This window comes from Salvia hispanica, chromosome 5 (genome assembly GCF_029641045.1).
Source record: "Salvia hispanica isolate PSC_SH4W2 chromosome 5, Shi_PSC_v1, whole genome shotgun sequence".
In the NCBI taxonomy this organism is placed as follows: Eukaryota; Viridiplantae; Streptophyta; class Magnoliopsida; order Lamiales; family Lamiaceae; genus Salvia; species Salvia hispanica.
Window position 1 is genome coordinate 29960774 of NC_142696.1, and position 19630 is coordinate 29980403.

At 36.3% G+C, this 19630-nt stretch overlaps 1 protein-coding gene and 1 non-coding gene across 3 annotated transcripts; one reads left to right on the forward strand and one right to left on the reverse strand.

Annotated features, from left to right (window-relative positions):
* Positions 1-2022: 2022 nt before the first annotated feature.
* LOC125186666 (alpha/beta-Hydrolases superfamily protein) lies at positions 2023-6941 on the forward strand. 2 transcript variants are annotated; one of them, XM_048083080.2, is made up of 5 exons: positions 2023-2688; positions 3456-3492; positions 3849-4085; positions 4693-4740; positions 6264-6941. In XM_048083080.2, the coding sequence occupies exons 1-5, from the start codon at positions 2369-2371 to the stop codon at positions 6726-6728; spliced, it is 1107 nt and encodes a 368-aa protein (XP_047939037.1). In that variant the 5' UTR covers positions 2023-2368; the 3' UTR covers positions 6729-6941. The 2 variants fall into 2 exon arrangements, with proteins under 2 accessions (XP_047939037.1, XP_047939038.1); XM_048083081.2 differs by lacking the exon at positions 2023-2688 and adding an exon at positions 3131-3353.
* Positions 6942-17913: 10972 nt separating this feature from the next.
* LOC125191510 (small nucleolar RNA R71) lies at positions 17914-18019 on the reverse strand. The gene has a single exon (XR_007171183.1). It is a non-coding gene; the product is annotated as a small nucleolar RNA R71 (small nucleolar RNA).
* Positions 18020-19630: the final 1611 nt, after the last annotated feature.

Consider the following 19630-nt stretch of genomic DNA (forward strand, 5'->3'; position numbering starts at 1 on the left):
CCCCCGTTAGCAGTCACAGTTTGACCGGACACGAGTTTTAAGAAATGTAAAGAAAAGTTGGTTGAAAAAGTTACTGGGATGTGAGACCCATTTTTTTATATTAGTTTTATAATAAAATGTGAGTGAAGTGAGTTAGTGGAATGTGGGACCTACTACCATTTATAATAAAAATGAAGTGTGACTCTTAATTGGAGACGAACCGAAATGTAAAAGTGTGACTCTTAATCGAGGACAGGGGGAGTATTATTTTATCACACCTTTGCGACACGCTTTCCTAAATTATCTCCTTTTTTGTTCCATAAAAAAATACTACTACTAGTCTTCTTTATTTCAAGTTTGGTATATCCCACAAAAATATGATAGAAGGAAGAAAGGAAAAACTCATCGTTCATTCTTTTTCCTACCAATCAAACTAATTCTTAATTTTCTTAATTCTATAGGGTTGAATAAAAATTCAACATCCATTTTAGTAGGTATTTTTCTCCTAAGAAAGAACTTCATTATTCACAAATAATGCTCTAATAATTCTATCTTTTATCTTTCTCATACTTTACCAATTTCACAATTTGTGTCTGTCGCCAAATGATTGCAGTATTCGGCTACATCATTTTTACATTTTTTTACGAAAGAAGGGGTAACATCTATGTTGTTTGGACTTTTTTGGAAGAATTATGATGGAAATTATCTTAGACCATGTTTGGTAGGGGTGAATTAGTCTATATGCATATATTTTGTGAGAAATTCAGCGAAATCTTAATGATTTATGGAAGTAAGAAATTAATGTCATAGATGCAATTTTTTTGTGGTGTTTTAAGAAAGAGCTCGATATTTTTGTAGCAAAAGATGATGCGGTCACCCCAGCCGCCCCACACCCCGGCCCGACAGTTTGTGAGGGGGTTCAATCAGGGTACACAACGGCCCGTTAGAGAGGAGGCCTTCAATCCACTGTCTTGACAGGAGGACATCTCTCAAGGCCTCACACTTGTGCCTAATAGATGGAAGCTCCCACACGCCAGTAGTGGGATTCGAACCCAGCTCCTTGTAGCAATATCTGTTCCTCTGGAACCAACTGCGCTAAGTCCCTGCGGGCAAGAGCTCGACATTTTTGTTCTTATGTATCGATGATGTTGCAATACATTTTGCTCATTCCTTTTAACCTATTAGGCTTGTGTAGGTAAAATCCAATTTATTGCCTTTGAAACTTATTTCCGTTTTTTTTATGATTGCAAATGAAGTTGAAGGGGAGATGGCCCAGAAACAGAATATGAAATACAGGATTTACAATTGAGAAAAAATAAATTTAAATGAAAAGGTTTCGTCTTCTTATAAACTTTAGCTCCGAAAAACATCTCTCATTATATCCCACTAAAAATGAAAGAAGAGATAGAAAGAAAAAGAAAAAAAAAGGCGAAAAGTAAGAATATAAATCACATGATTGATACTTCCTCCGCCCCCCATTTATAGTCCCATTTGGATTCCGCATGAGTTTTAAGAAATTGTTGACTTTGTGAAGAAAATTGGAGAAATGAATTAATGGAATGTGGACCCCAATTTTATATATAAGTTTTATAATAAAATATGAATGTAATGATTTAGGTGAATGATGAGGTCCATTTACTTAGAATGAGAAAAGATAAATGAGACATTAAATCGCCGACACTCCAAATGGTAAAATGGGACCTCATTTAACGGATGGAGGAGGAAGTACCATTTAATTTAATTTTTTAAAAATACCCTCTATAAGCCAAAATTCACAAGTCACTAAAATTGATTTTAAAAAATCTGATATTATATTTGTGCAAAACACAGAGATCAGATTCCATTTTCTGAAGTTCACTTTTACTTATAAAGTAAAATGTTTAATAACTATATAGAAATAGGAAGTCCAAATCCACCGATATATCAGATCCAATGCAAAACCAGCCTACGCTATTCTAGATCAGCACCAACATTGTTTGGTTGCATTTGTGATTTTTGTCTGCTTTAGTAATTTTTGAACAAAAAAAGAATACACTGTAAAATCATTTTTGCTCAAAATTGAAACTCACGGACTTGAAAAAATATTTGTAATCATCATATGAAGAGAAGAAAAGAGAAGAGGGAGAGAAGTCCTTTCTGTGTATCTGACCAGAAAAATGTCGTCTTCCACTAGAAATAGTTTTTAGTAGCATCAGACACTGTGATTGCTGACACTCTATTAATTATTTCCCATTTCTTTATCACTATTTTTCACACTTCCCCGGCTATTTCCCTTCACCTCAAAACCAGCTTCATTGCAGTAGCAAACAATCACAGATTCAGCCCCAAATTGAAGCACACACACACATGCATTCATGACCACAAACAACGCTCCTCACTAATTGAGTAAATGGGTTGTTTGGTGTCACAACTCGCGGCCAAATTCGCCTTCTTTCCGCCGACGCCGCCGACTTACCAGGTCAAGAAGAGGGACGACGGCAAGCTCGTGGCGGTCTCCGCCGCTTCCTCGCTCCCAATCGCCATTGACGACTCTTGCCTCGATGTCCTGTCTGTCCACACCAAGAGGGGCAACAAGATTGTAGCTTTTTACCTGAGGAATCCCTCCGCCCGCCTCACTGTGTTGTATTCCCATGGAAATGCAGCTGATCTGGGCCAGCTCTATGACCTCTTTCTCCAGCTCAAAGCCAATCTCAGGGTTAATCTTATTGGGTAATTTGAAATTAATTCAGTTTGCCCTATCTATTGTTTTCCATTTTTACTCTAGTTTTCCTTTTAAATTTTCTGCTTATTTATTGGGCTTAGATCTGAAATCTTGATTTTTAGTTGACAAAATGGCGACCTAATTGGGTTTAATTGGTGTTGCATTTTCCTTCTTTAATGTTGGCACTGTGCTTATTTTGATGTGAAAGTGATTGGGCTTTCACTAAAAGGTGATCTTAATGGTACCTTGAGATTGTGACATCTTGTTCACTTCTCAGTGACTTTCATGTTGCTCTTAATTTTTGCTCTCTTTATGTTGCTTTCATTTCTTTTACTATTATCTTTCAGCTTTTGTGAGATTGGATGATTACAAAGCCTTAAGTACAAGGCATTGATCTGTCTCACCTTTGCTTCTTTTCCAGCAGGGTGTTTTTAGTCAAAACTTTATTTGTTGTCTTACAAATCTCTTGTGGATGCATATTATTCTTATGAATTAATTAATTCTTAACTTGTCTGACCATCTTACCCCTCAAATACACAATCCTATGAATGCCCCCATGGATGTGCTCTTCAATATTTCTTTGCTCAATGATTACAAGGGAATTAGCTTGTTCATCCTGCTCTTCAATATCTGCCTCTTTCCCCACGTTTTGCGAATACCTTCCTTTTCTGATGTGTGTACTGTAATGCAATAGATGGACTCTTGCAATTTAATGATTTACTCTTTCTTTGATTAGTTTATTGCGTTACTGAGTTAATTCTATCCAAATTTGCAGGTATGACTATTCTGGTTATGGAGCTTCAACCGGTAAGGTAAAATTCAATGAACTTAGTCCCGTCATTAACTGATGTTCATAACCGCATAGTTTTGGAAGGTGCTGAAAGAAAATTGGCTTACATAGCCTCGCTTGTAGTAATTATATTTAATTCGGTTTTGGAACATTTAGTAGTCAGTCTCATAAGTCGCTGTATGCTGATTATTATTATTAAGAAGTTTAATAAATACTAGAAATCAGCCTGTTACGGACCTTTTGTTTGTTTGTTTCTGAAGCGTCTTAATAATGTTTCCGAATGAGTCTGGTGGGTTCCAGTCCTGATTTGTTCAACTCATAAATTAAGTATCGTTCTTCTAGTTAGATATAAATACTTTGGCTTTCTATAACTCCCAGCCTAGTGAATATGACACATATGCGGACATCGAGGCTGTATATGAGTGTCTTCAAACAGAGTATGGGATTAGCCAGGAAGATCTAATTCTATACGGGCAATCAGTTGGAAGTGGCCCCACACTACATTTAGCAGCTCAGTTACCAAGACTAAGAGGTGTAGTTTTGCACAGTGCCATCCTATCTGGACTTCGTGTGCTTTGCCATGTGAAGTTTACCCTCTGCTGTGATATTTACAAGGTTAGTAGTTTTACATTTCTCGAAAAAAAACATATTTACTATTTACATGGTTAACATGTGGCAGTGCTACAATCATGGTTGCACTGCCTCTTCTGATCCGATGTGCCCCCTTACTAGTGATATAGTGTGATTCTTTGATGGTTCATGGTTGGACTTTTTGAAATATGGGACATTGTATTTAAATCCTTAAAAATATTTTCTTCTTCGTCAAAACTTTCTTGCTCTAAAATCGCTAGATAGGTGGAATTTGTATCTTACTGGTCATTACGAGTTTAGATACCCATTTAACTAACGAATAAGGTACTGCTGCGGCTCAGCTATTTCTTGTTTGTACGCATTGGGATGATCTTTTTGTAAATGTGTCAGTTGTGATTAGTAAGTGAAATCAAAATTCATGGTGGTTGTGATATGATCCTTGGCTGCATCAGGTTGTTTGTGCGTTGAAAAATATGTTTAGTAATCTGTTTTGAAGCATTCTTCCGAGAAAACCCTTTTGTGATGTGATTCTACTCTTGGTACTTTTTTACAATATTCGATATGATCAGAATCTAATTGACCTTTCTACCTTTTATTTGCTGTCAGTTATTAACTCCACTAAATCTTGCAGAATGTAAAGAAAATTCGAAAGGTGAAGTCTCCTGTGCTTGTTATACATGTAAGTTTCTAGAATCTCTTCGACACTAGACATTTTGTTTTTTACATCACAACTTAATCGATGCTGAGTGGTTGTTTATCTTTTTTATCTTTTTTATCTGTGCTCTTTGGTTTTATGTAAATTTAGTACGTGGGCTTGTAGACAATTTCAAACTATATATTACTAGAAAAGGCTTAAACTAATGAAGGTGATTCCTAGACCAATTCCAAAATTAGGAAACTGCTTAAAGTCAAAATCTCACGATAATCCGTACTCTTGTGCTGCATAAGTAACTACATCCATACGTACTTTAATAGCAGTATTGCACTAACGGAAGGAAATTGGATGGTTTCCGTCCTTGAACATTTTCCCCATTAGTAGCTCCAGAGGCATAGTTCATTAGCACATGCTTAAGTATGGAGAAATACTAGTGTATTTTCACTTTGGAGCTCCGTCAATGGAAATATTTTCCATTGCCGTAATCTCAGGTGCTTTCTCCATAGGCCCCCCAATTCCTTTTACCTTTTTACTAACTCTGATATTGTTTCTTCAAGAAAAAGTGCCAATCTATTATAGCTATTGAAGTTTGTCCACGTTGATAGTTTGATATGTTAATAGCTCCCTTAGTTAATTATAAACTGCACTTCTTTATTCCTAGAAGTTGCTTTTAGCTTGGTCGGAAGATACAAACCTCTATATCTAATCAGGTTGAATTAAGTTTTACTTAGTTTCTCAAATTCCAAGCAATTATCGCTAGAGTAGATATAGAAATTTGTCGACGCCAGCAAATATTGAACATCGACCCATATGTCAAAATGTTTCTCTTGGTGAGGTCATCAAAGCATTGCCCTTGATTTCTCAAATGAAGGGCTTGAATAATGGGATTGAATTATTGGGTTGTCGAATTTGAGGAATATTTAATTGCAAGAAATTGATATGCATAGTAGTACTTGTTTGCTATATTTTAAAAATCTGGTTGAAATTACTAACTGGATCATAATCTAGGATTTAAATGACAGTCATCCCAATTATTATCATTCTTTTTGACCAAATTAGTAATTTCAACCAGATTTTTAAAATGTACTGTAGCAAACAAGTACTATATACATAACAATTTCTTGCAATTAAATATTCCTCAAATTCGACAACCCAATAATTCAAATTCCCATTATCCCTTCATTTGAGAAATCGAAGGCAATGCTTTGACGACCTCACTAAGAGAAACATTTTGATATATGGGTCGATGTTCAATATTTGCTGGCATCGACAAATTTCTACATCTAGTCTACCGATAATTGCTTGAAACTGCTCCGGCAAAATCCATCGTCCTCTTTTTAAGATTCTTAAACTTAACATAATAAGATCCTTTTTCATTGTGTTTATTTCAGCAGTGATTATATCATGTACTCTGACACATAACTATAAAGCTAGCCACGCTAATGATTCCTCTAGCTGTTTTTTAACCGTGTTTTATAATGCTTTTGTTAACTGACAAATGATGTTCGTTTATTGAGTATTTTCCATGTCCTTACGATAATTTACAGGGAACAGATGATGATGTTGTAAATTGGTTGCACGGTAATGGTTTATGGAAAATGGCACGGGAACCATACGAGCCATTGTGGATCAAAGGAGGCGGCCACTGCAACTTGGAGCTGTACCCGGATTATATTCGCCATCTTTGTAGATTTGTTCAAGAAATGGAGAACATGACTACTGAAGTTCGATTGAGGAAAATCAGGCCAACTCTGGCTCTACAGAAGAGGTGGAAATGTACCTCAATGTGTTGTGCTGATAAATGCTGTATAGTTAAAGTTAGAAGACCGAGATGGCCACAATGCTTGAACCTCAGTTGCATAAAGAGGCCGAAATGTGCGGGGTGGAGGCTGCCAGGATGCCCGTCGTGCTTGATTCCTAGCTGCACAGGTTTGTCGTGTTGGTGCAAGAAATGTTCGTGCCGGTGTACAATATGCTCGTGTTTGTGTGCTGCCAAGTGCTCTTGTTGGTAATATTATTGGTGGGTATACAAAAACATTTGGACTAAGCTTAGACTTTGTACAGATTGCTTTTCTGTTAACATGTAGTAGTACTAATGGTGCACTAGTCTGATAATTGGTATGTTTAGGAATTTCAAGCCAATTAGTACATCATTTTGTTCTTCTTGCTTCTACTAATTAACGATTGTAACTCTGTTTCTTGCATCAATGTCTATTATCCATAAATTTTTGGCATATAAATGTCCATTTTGACTAGATAGTATATGAAATCATATTCATTACTCAATTTATGTTTAGTACAACCTTTTAGTCTCTAACAATATGAATATGAATTGGTTGTAAATGATGAGTTGCTCGCGAGTTTTTGAAGCTTAATTCAGAAAAAAAGCTTGTTCAGATCTCGACTCGATAGTAAATGAACCCGACTTCGAGCTTGAGCCTTATGATGCTCGGTTCGTGGGGCTAACATGTTCGGATTCGTTTGCTCACAAACATGTTTGCAGGCTTATTAATCGTGCATCTTCACGAATCTTCAATTCAACCAGTGCAATCAGACCTTCAGTAGAGCTGCTACACCTCTGGATTTAAGAAGTTACTTTTCATGAATATGTAGATTACTTTAGTTATAAATACATTGGAGTATGATATAGTAGTGATTGGTTGTATGAATTATAATTTTTGATAATAAATTTTTAGAAAAATAGGAGAGATTGGTTGTAAGAGGGGATGAAGCTAGATTAAAGGGCGTAAGGACAATTGTGCGTTGCTAGGTTATTATATTCCGAGAAGCACTCTGAATCACCATATATATGAGTAATATAATCCAACACATGATGAAAAAAGGTGTCGTTGACGTTGCAATTGTCAACCAACCTTAACAAGTCAATAACCATAGCTCCATTATATTTGGTTTTGTTTGTGTTAATTTTGATTTTGTTTTATTTAATAAGAAAAAGAATGAGCCGGAAGAGAAACACAGGAAAAGAAGATGGGTGTGAAGCAAGGGAGATGAGAGGAGATAGGAGTTGGTCGTGTGCAGTCAAACCCAATTTCGAAAATCTCGATTTCTCAAAGAAAATTCCTTCATTTATGCATCGCATCCACAATGTAGAGTCGCTGCCTCAAAACCCACCAAGATTGCAGAGGAGCGTCGGCATGAGAAGAGAATGGAGCTTCGAGGATCTTCGTCGACTATAGATACTCCTACTCTCATAATTCCCTATTTCCATCCTAACATTTATTCATATATATACAATCAATTTTTTCATGCTTATGTCCCGTCTATAATATGATATTATAACGAATTCTCTATTCTCTATGTGATTCATCTCATTCCTCTATGTGCCTTTCAATATGTCTATAATATTTATTCATTAATGTAGGTATATCGAGGGACGTAATCAATTGCTAATTACTATAAATTGTAGACATTAGATCTTAATGATCTAGTGGTATCCAGTGGTGTCACGTAAAAATATATTTTGTATTAATTAATTTGAAAAGAGTTTTTTCGTCATTCCTTATACATGACTATTTTTGTCATTCTCGCGATGTTAACACCTTACGATAATAATGTCAACTAAATGCCTGGAATATGTAAATTAAATTTGATTGACACTGAACATGACATTATGTGTTGATACGAGTCTAAAAGTCAAAAATACAAATAAAATTATCAAATTTTATCATATAAACTAATAAGAAACTACATACAGAACAGAATCACTTGGTAAAGAAGGAGGTCAGGGAGAAAGAAGTCAATAAAGTAAGTAAATAATTTACCTAATGGTCAATAGCTTGAACGGGTTTAAAGAAATGTTCTTTTTAAAGCCGATTCTTTATAGCCCAATCATTTTATGTTGACGGAAAATTACATTATTCAACTGGCATTCATGTCATTTTTAGTACTAAACTGATCAATTAAATGAGGTCATTTTTACCAAAGCAATTTTTTGGGAAAATTGCAAATAAATGAAATTTTTTTATTTTATATTTCAGTTTAAAGGTTATGGGACATACCAAAACCTAACAGATAATTATGTTTGAATGAAAATTATACTTTTCATATATTAATATAATTCTTTGCTATTTATAATTTTACGTACGTGATCAAAGTGGATTTATTGGTGAATAACTGAATTTAAGTAGTAGTGGTAAAGATTCACGCAAGTCATGCAATATGAACAATATCATTCCAAACTTTTCATGTTTAATGAAAAATGAATGAAATTTTAATATGTTATAATGATCTATAACCAAGAGTAAGTTACTTCAAGATTTACATAGTTCACCGATGAACTACAACATATGATTTGAGAATGTCCTCAATCAGTCCGAATAGCAGTGTAATATTTTTTTTGTTTATAGATATGGAGGAACTAGAAAAACGTATATAGAAATCGTTGTAAACAGAAATACGTTACGAAAAAACATTTATTTTAAATGTGACTGCAAGTGGTATAGCTTCTCTACTATATAGTAGTATTAGCCAGAGAAAAAATGTTCATTCTCAATTCAAGATTCCTGTTAATCTAAATGAATATTCCACTTGTAATACTACTGAACAATGAATTAGGCTTGTGGAATTGATTGTCATTATGAAACCTCGTATAGTTAACAAGTACTCCCTCCGTCCCATAAAAGATGTCACACTTGTGGGATGGTACATAATTTTAGGAGATTTTGTTTTGTGTGTTAGGTGGGTGGGAAGAGAAAATATAATATTTATAATATTGTGAGAGACAACTTTTTCTAAAAATGGAAATATGATATCTTTAGTGGGACAAACTAAAAAAGAAAGTGAGACATTTTATGGGACGGATGGAGTATTGTATTGAAGCTTTGGAGAGGAGTTTGGGTGATAGTATTTGACGGTGATTTTGGACAAATATCACTTGTTATTCTTATGAGTTGTCGGGGAATGTTGCTATTATTAGTAGAAAATAACTAGCAAAAAACTGAATATGTGGTTTAAAATACTCGTGCATCACACATGTGTGTAGTATGAGTTGGACAATTTATAAGGGATAAACCAAAATGGAAAATTAGGACACATAGGGAGGATAGAGTGATTCGCAAATACTTATTGCACAATCCTCTGATCTGATTGAGTCCTTGGGGAACTATTTTAGTGAGGGTCCATCTTTATCATTCAATATATTAAGATAAGATAGGAATTTAGAGTTGATTATACCATAGTAAATTGTTGAAAGTTTCTTATTCTCGACTGTTATTATGGTAGATCACTATCACTTATAAATTGTATTGTATGATCTTGATTTACAAATGATCCATTCTTCAAAATGGCTAATAGTTGTTTATTGCTTACTAATCCCAAGTGCATTCTTCCCGTAAGTGATCAAAAAGAGTCAAATTTATGTTATGGATTGATTGTCATTGCGACATTTTACGGTAAAGAAGAGGTTGTGAGAACAAGATTTACCCAAGAAGGAACTTTGCTAAAATTAATGGATCACATACATTGGTTCAAGCACCATCAATGTGTTGCACCCATGGGTCCATTTAATGTCTCGCATGATGGGTTTGGGGGTGACCACGAAAAATTTATATATGTCAAAAGGTATTGCCCATGCCTAAAAACAATTTATCCATGGGTGGGTTGTCGTAATATTTCAAAGGCTTTAATGTGTGATCGTAACAAAGGTAAGTAGCACGGTGTTGTTAAAGCCATGAGACGTCAAATACAACATCATGAAAAAATCAAGATTCAAACATTTGTAAAGTGGACAAGGCATATTGACATTCAAACTATATTTGCTTAAGCGACCGGTAACCGTTGTTATTAAGCTCACATCGACCTTCTCAGAATGTAATAGTAGGGATATTTTGAAATATGAACATCGTCGTCAAATTCGCTATTGCCAAGTCATGATGTAACCTTTGATGGTTACGGACATGACGACAATGATATTCACTATATTTTTCAAAACTATACACATTTGTTAAGGTTACAGAGCTTATTGAAAAATGTGGAGGGATCTTTTTTTTTAACAAAAAACATCATCTTCGGCAATTGAATTCCAACTCTGTATATACATGGTTTTGTAAATCTAAAAAGTCAATTTTCTTCTGTTAAAATTCGAAGAACCTAGAGTTAGGTGGAAGCTTAGAGTCTATACAACACTGAAACAAAAAACAAAAATAAAAAAATAAACCTTCACCGTTTTTATAGCTTTCAATTCCAAATCCTCACTCTCAGACGAAGATCTACAGCTCCATTTTTGACGACCCACTCCGACCCACTCCGCCCCATGTGGAGGGGTCTTGTTATGGATATGTATGTTCATGTGGTAACTCAGCACCATCTGGGTTATGTTTTTGGTTCAACTTCATATATTAACAAATTTTGACCTTGTCAATGTTGTGAAGGTTGTATGCATGCATCCTGCTGAATTGATGTTTTTAGCATTTAGGACACATTCTTCAAGGTCCATTTGACTAGGGGTGGGTGAAAACACCGAAAGTGGTACATCACTCGTATAGTACTGAAAAATATTGAATTTTCGGTATGCCGTAATTTTTGGTAAGGTACGGTAGGATATCATATTATAAGTTTTCAATACGGTAACAATATGAAGTCTGGAATATATAGATATACCAAAAATACGGTATATATAGATATTATCGATATATCAGAAGTCTGGAATATATATCGAAATATCAAATTAACGGTATATATAGAGTATACCGATTAAATAATACTCCCTCCTTTCACGAAAAATAGAGCACATTTGCCATTTTTGGTTGTCCACGAAAAATAGAGCATATTTGTCATTTTTGATTGTCCACAAAAAATAGAGCACAATTAATAAGGAAAATTTTCAACAACTTCCCTCTTACTTTTTTTCCTTCTCTCTTACTAATAATATGGACCCCACATTCCACTAACACTACTTCTCTCTTACTTTTTTTCTCTTCTCTCTTACTTTTTTCTCTTTTCTCTTACTAATAATATGGATCTCACATTCCACTAACACTACTTCTCTTTTACTTTTTCTCATTTTCTCTTACTTTACCGATTGCACATTAAAACTCATGTCATTTATAATGTGTCCTATTTTTCGTGGACGGATGGAGTAATGAGATGGATTTTGGATATTCAGGAATATTTTGATTATCAATTGTTTTATGATGCTGACCGTCTATTTTTTTGTGAGGTTATTTTTTGACCATCCCGCATCCGTATGGCTCCACGAGTATCGACGCTCGAATCCTAAGTGCTCATGGCAAGAATTTCTGGATGTTGTTTATCATAATTTCGTTGAGGATGCCATTTACTTCTCCGAGACGAATAAGCTTCTCAACAAAATTACGGAGGCAGTTGCATATTTAGCTAAAAAGGAGACATGGCTAAAAAGGAGGTCACATCTGGTTCCGTCATCGAGACTATTGCAAAAAACGACGATGAGTCAAAAACAAATGTCAAGTCTGATCCAGTCATCACAGAGACGGAAAAAGATGATGACAAATGCCAAGTTTCTTTCTCTTCAGACAGTGCCTCTGACCTTTCCTTCATTTCAGCAAGTTCCTTCTCCTCAGCTCTCTTCAGTCCTTCATTCACCTCTGCAGTCCAATCTACCTAAGACTTGGCTCTGTTTTCCTTCGCTTCTTTGATCATTTCGGCCAATAGAGCCACTTGTTTGATCATGATGTCCATGTGGGACTGTTGCTCCTCATAGGTGTGCTGCATTTCCATGATCACTTCAGCTTCTGATTTTGTGCCACTTCGCACGCTCGGTTGGAATGCAGTCACTCCCTCAGTCTCCCATGCTACAGAGTTTTCATTGTGATTCTCCTCGGATGTTGACTCCAAACTCTGCTGAGGTTGAGATTGGGGATGAGGTTGATCTGGACAAGGTTGGTCTGGGTAGGATTAAGTATAGGAAGGTTGCCACCCTTCACCTAACCATGTCGGACAATAATCCCCTGCTCCAGAGGGACAGGTTTGATGAAGGTGACTTGGATATGAAGGGTAGTGGTTGGAATGGTCAAGTTGATATGTAGGTAGGTAAGATTCATAACCTTGATTTCCAGAGTAAGGTTGATAGCTTGGGTATTCCATCGGCCAGTTGGGTGTTTGGGTAGAGATTGGGTAGGGTTCTGTATAGGCTTGGAAACTCTGATGTTCCTCTACCCGGCTCCATTCTCCACCGTATGAATGTTCCTGTTGACGCACCCCGGCTTGGCCTTCAGGGCTCCAGTGATGCACTTTTTATTAGCACTAAATAAACATGCAAGTATACAAAGTATATATAGTATAGCTAAAGGTTAGTATCGGATATCGAACACGGGGAAGACAAACACAAAGTGTCTATCCTCTACTAAGACTCAATTACTATCTGGAAAAGCAAAGGGTTTTGAAAAACTTTTGAAAAACTAAAAACAATAAAAAACGTAAAACAACTAAGACCAAATAAAACACGGAGATAGACGATAGAGATAAGGGAATCCCAGGGATGTGCGTTCACAGTTATGGTTATACAAATTCCAACTACAATAGCCTAACACAGTTTATACTTTGAAAGGACGAGTCACCTAGCTTATGCTCATGCGATACAAAACGTTGATTACAAAGTTAGGGTTGTCAATCCTAACACGTAACTCCAAAAAGCTCCTAAGACCCTTAAAAAGTCCTCACTCTCAATTAACAGTGTCGTTTTAAGGGAAGCTAACTGTAGCGTCTACTAAGTGAATCTAACTCGCTAGAACTCTGTCACAGTTATGAAGAAAGTTATATTAAATCATGCAAGATTGTGTCACTCAATCATGCAGCATAAGAACTACTTAGGGAAGAAACAAAGTAAAAACAAAACGGATATTTAATAGAAAAAGGAATTTGTATAACCAAAGTCGTTACTAACACATCCCTGGAATCCTATGAGTTTAGTTACACATAATTGAATAAGCTAAAAACATAGATTTAAGGGAAGACAATTTGAACATAAAATTAAAGCAAATAAAACCCGTAGGTTGAATCCTTGTCGTTCTTGATGTTCTTGAAATCCTTCTCCAACTCCTTGCACAAGTGAAGTACTCTAGCTCTTGATCTCTATGAATTATTTGCAAATAGAAGCTCTCCTCTTTTTGATGAAGCTTGAGGTCTTATTCATAGGGAAAAACCAATCCTTGTTGTAGAAGGAAAAGATCTCCAAAATATGGTAAATCTGAGCGCAAATCTAGGGCTTCTCGGATTCGCCGCCTTTCTCCGGCGGGCCGTCGCACCTTGGCCGGCGGTCGCCGCGTTGGACTCCAGAGAGTCTGTTCCCTCAGCGGCGGACCGCCGCACGACTTCCACCGGTCGCCGGACTAGACTTCTCTTCCAAGCGTATTTTTCCGAGGCGGACCGCTGCATTGATCTGCCCGCCGGGCGCCGGCGGTCGCCGCACATATCCGCGGCGGTCACCGGTCGCCGTCTGACTCCAGATTTCCAGACTTTGCGTTTTGGCTCCCTTTTTCGGCTCAATTATGCACATTTCTCACAAAACACGTCAAAATACAAAATAGACAAAATATGCAAATAATGGACGTGTAGAGTGACTTTGACATAAAAAACAGACCAAATAATGGCCTTAAAATAGTGCAAAATCCGAGCGTATCAACTCCCCAAAACTTACATTTTTGTTTGTCCTCGAACAAAACAATAAAGACACAAGAATAGTCGCTCGGATTGCACAAGGACTAACGTCATAATTGCCTCAAAAGATGAAAGAATAGATTAAGCATGTATTAACGCAATCAAATCAAGTAAGGCTTATTAGTGCACTTTCATTACTAAGTTGTGGAATACTTGAATTCAAGCCCTCACATGTGGCAAACTTCCAAAGATGGGAAGTGTTTGTTGGAACATAGATACTAAAAAATATTTTTCGAGTTTATTTTGAATTTGATAAATTGCTTGTATGTTGTAAACACTCTTCATTTAATGAGAATAATAAATGTTTTCTTCATACTGTGTATTTTACTTTAATGGGTATTGACCGTATTTAATTATATATTAAATTATATAATTAAAGCGCCGGAAAGTAAGATCAGTCTAAGTTTTCTACATTGAAGGTTGTGTCGTGGAACAGGTCATCACAGTAGGTGGCCCAACCGGTACCTTGTAGAAGTAAAACTTTTTCACAACCTAGATAGGCTTTGGCTACCTATCGTGAAAGGTTGCAGTGTCCATCCGAAAGTCGTCTTTACCTTGAGAATGACTAGTGACACTGGTGTGGTATAGCATTGAATGGATCTAAAGTATAGACACGTCTCTGTTGCTATCTACTGTAAGACGATGTCTTGGAGATTTAATATTTCCTAATCTTTGTAATAATATAGGACACACGTTATTTAATCATACGCTGCTTTGACTTATCAATAGGTGCGGGTTTTTCGTAACCCAATATTCCTGATATCTTGGGTAGTAGTAATTAATAACTAGTATGGTGTCAGTTTTATTATTACATTGAATCGTGTGCCTGAGTGGTTTGACTATATCCCCAAGAGGTGTTCGAGAGAAGTTCTATTATTCGGAAACCCGGCCGGTTTGGATTTAATCCAAGAATAAATAGAAAAGGAAAAGTATATTTTGATATATATCTCGTACTAGACAAACTCTTGGAAATAAAAAGATATTAATTAGTTTAAAGTCTATAGCAGACTACAAATTAATTAGTGGATATAGAAAGTCTTAGACACGGGAAATAATATATTAAAGAGGTTAACCCGGATTGCTTGTAATCACGGATTGGATGGGCGGTCAGTATTTCTTCGATAGTGGCACAAGAAATATTCCATTGGCCTTATATTGAATTATGGGTTATAATTTAATTAGTAAAGAAGGTCCAATTGGGGAGGCTCAATCCAAGCCCCATAGATCCCTAACCTAGCCCATTATAAACTCTATAAATAAGGATGTAAGGAGAGGAGACAATACACATTACACAAAACCTAAACCTAGCCTCCAAGCTTGCAATTTTCGAGCTCCTCACTAATAGGAGATTTCGAAATTTGCATAGTGTGTGCAATTGGTTTTTCTTGTCTTCTCCTTCAAGATCCTTATAATTTCTAAGATATTCCTCCCACAAGGAATTTAGATCTATAGAGTTAAGGGTCATAGGTTAGAAGATCTTTGGTCTTGCATTCACAATCAAAGCTTCAAGATCTACACGTGGAGAAGTAGCGAGCCACTTCGATTCTTTGGAGAATCATAATTGTAGGTATTCAACATCATAATTTAATTCTAAATTATGTGATTAATTGCGCAATAATATGTCTCTACATGTTCAAGCATGAAATTGAATTGATCCCCATAATCACCTAAATAGATTCTTTTAGTGGATTTATTTAATTTGCAATTTCCGCTGCGTTATTTCCCCAACAGTGTTCTCTCACTCTCAAAGTGTATATGGGTAATGTGTATATAATCACTCAAATCATGCATCATGCAAAGTTTACCATAGGCTTGCTCAAAGTCTCCTCCTTCCTCTACTAGATGTGATTAAGCATCAAAAGTCCAAAATGTCTTTATCTTTGGTTGTAATGTAGGCTCTTTGGTAGGTGAGGAATATTTGGCTAAAAAGTGACTAAAAATAAAAATATCCCAAGTAGAGTAAAATTGACTCCACTTTTCTAAACCCAAAACACTTTTAACACTTTATTTTTCTCCTTCAACTCACTTTCCAAACCTTTGATTATTTTATATTTTTTTATCTGTTCACAACCTTTCACATTTTTTTTTCTTTTCTTTTCTTTTTCTTTCTTACACATCATTTCCTTTCTTTTCTAAAATCAAGCACATATTTGGAATTTTTTTTCAATTTCTCAACTTGTACTTTCTTTGCATTCAGCACACTACTTTTATATTTCCCCCTTATCTCTCCAATTCCTTTACAAAATAAGATAGCAAAAACTAACTAACCCAAGGAATTGTCCCCATTATGTTGGCTTCCAAAGAAAAGGCTTAAAGGCTCAAAATTGGCTCCAAAGGAAAAATTTTGAAATTTTGAGAGGGTCAAAAATTTGGATAAAAGTAGGCTAAGAAAAGATGACCAATCATCCTCCTAAATCAACTTAAACACTATATAAACTTAGGCAAGACGAGGAGCAAGTTCTAGAAACATATACATGCATGCAGATAAATCACACAAGAATGAAATTAAGGCTCAAATCCTCACAAGGTATAAGCATGATTCAAGACGAACAAGCAATTCACTAATTATGCAAATCCCTGGGATTCCCTTATCTCTATCGATTATCTCCGTGTTTTATTTGCTCTTAGTTGTTTTATACTTTTGATTGTTTTTAGTTTTTCAAAAGTTTTTCAAAACCCTTTGCTTTTCCAGATAGTAATTGAGTCTTAGTAGAGGATAGACACTTTGTGTTTGCCTTCCCCGTGTTCGATATCCGGTACTAACCTTTAGCTAAACTATGTATACTCTGTATACTTGCAGGTTTATTTACTGCTAATAAAAAGTGCATCAAGTTTTTGGCACCGTTGCCGGGGAAGACAATACACTTTGGAGTGATATCTTCGAACGAATAATTTTACTACTTTGGAATTTAATTGCTTTCAGTTTTTAATTTTAGTTTTTAATTTGTTTTTGTTTTTTATTCTTGCAGGTTTTGTATACGAATGCGCTCTGGGAAGGACAACCTAGAACCGCTCGATTTAGAACTTGAAAGAATTCGTAGGAAAATAAGAAGTTAAAAAGGATCAGGAACAATGGGTGACCGAACAGACATCGAGAAGCTGCAAGAAATGGTGAAGCTGCTAATGGACGAGAGAGATGCGGAAAGGGCAGCCCGCGAGGCTTTGGAAAAGAAGAACAAGGAAATACAACCCGTGATGAACATGTTCAATCATGGGAATATAATTACTTTTCCCGAAGGACCTCGTATTGATGCTAACAATTTCGAGTTACGCATACCCCTTATCCAAAGGATCGAGCAAACTCCTTTTGCAGGTAGGGCTACAGAGGATGCCAATCGCCATCTCTCTAAATTTGTGGAGATCTCAAACACTCTCAAGTTAAACGGTGTTGATGACGATGCCATAAGGGTAAGACTCTTCCCCTTTTCATTAACTGATTCTGCTAAAGAGTGGTTCGAATGCATGCCCATAGAAAAGGTCTCCACATGGAAGGACATTGTAGCTGCCTTCCTCGACAAGTACTATCCGCCAGGAACAATCTTGAAGCTCAAAAGTGAGATCTTCCAATTCATCCAAGGCCATGACGAGCCCCTCTACGAGGCATTTGCCGCTTCAAAGCTCTTATCCGAAAGTGCCCTAACCATGGCTTCACCGTGGATCATCAGGTAGGAATCCTCTATATTGGATTTAACGAGAAGATTTTTGCTATGGTTGATTCAGGTGCAAATGGAGGATTCTTAAGGAAGTCGGGTGAAGAAGCCATGGCGGTAATAGAGGAATTCGCCACCAGGGGGTGGTCGAAAGAAAGGCATAGCATGAAGAGGATAGCTGCAATTGAACAGGCCGAGGAAAGTTCTTTTGCGAAGGAATTGGCCGAGCTTAGAGTTAGGGTGGACCAAATGGATACTGTTAGACTTTGTATACTAGAAATCACGTTTCGAGTGATTGAATACTGTAAAACTCTTATTTTATTTTCCAAGGTATAAAAAAGATTAGTTTTGTCATAACGTTGTTATGTTTTACATTTAATAGATGTTAATTGCATGTTTAAATGTATAAGTTAACTTAACAAAGTCTAAGTCTTTGTGTTAGTAGACCGGTTGTGGGCGGCGTCCACTTTAAGGTAACACGGTCAGTCCTAAACAAAGAAAAAGAAGAATTTCACAACCTAGATGGAATTAGACTATCCATCGTGAAAGGTTGCAATGTCAGTCCGCATATATCTAAGCCTTACTGAAATAAGATGACATTGGTATGGTATAGCACTGAACGGATCTAACAGCAAGACTTGTCCTTGGGCTATCTACTGAAAGGCGAGGTCTTGATAAATATTTGTTTCTTAATCAATGTAGGTTAGCATTGAGCATACAGTATTGTTTATGCATTACTTTGACTTATCAAATGGTGCGGGTTTTTCGTAACCCAATAATCCTGATATATTGGGTAGTGGTGATTAATATCTAGCGGTGCTAGGATTGCTATTATATTGAATCGTGAGCGAGGTGAGTCCCGTTTGATAATGTCCTCAAGAGGAGCGTGAAACAAGGCTTTATTATTCGGAACCTAGGAGTACAATTTTTGTCTTCTTTATTTAAGTCCTAGCATTCCGGTGAGATCAGCCCACACTGATATTGAAGTACAGTTCGGGAACCAGAGAGAAGATCAGTGGTCTAGTATTCGAAGCGTCACGTGGAGAAGCTGCTAGCCATCATCAATTCTTTGGAGAATTAACTAGGTATTATTCCTGCTCCGTAGAAAAACATGTTTTAGGTTTCAATATTCTTAAAGCATGATTATTCAAGTTATGAGCATGATACATGTGAGAATTACGCGAATAGTTTTTGTCTAAATAATCTGCTAAATAGATCTGATTATTATATGATTTATTTGCTCGATTAATAATTGCTAAATTATGATAATCAATGCATGTAAAAACCGCTCGCTTCCGCTGTCAGTTCCATCAGATACATCAAGGAAGGAGGATCCGATTCCACCGACCTCCATCATAGCGGTCTCTAAACCCGAAACTCCTGCCCCGATAGTGGAAGAGATCAACTACATGCAAGGAGGCGGTTCCAACAGAAACTACAACAACAATTATCACCATAATCAGGGGGCAGTAATTTCAATAATTTTAATGGAAGCTGACCTCATCCTAATCTCTCTTATTCTAACAATAATTACTTGCAACCCCCCACAAGATTTAGCGTTGGTAAAGGAGGAGTAGTTGAAACAACCAAGAAGGAGGAGAAGTATGACC

Coding starts and splice junctions, on each gene's coding strand:
- LOC125186666 (XM_048083080.2), top strand. CDS start 2,369: ATGGGTTGTTTGGTGTCACAACTCGCGGCCAAATTCGCCTTCTTTCCG. Junction 3,493..3,848: donor ATGGAGCTTCAACCGGTAAG/GTAAAATTCAAT, acceptor TATAACTCCCAG/CCTAGTGAATATGACACATA. Junction 4,741..6,263: donor CTCCTGTGCTTGTTATACAT/GTAAGTTTCTAG, acceptor GATAATTTACAG/GGAACAGATGATGATGTTGT.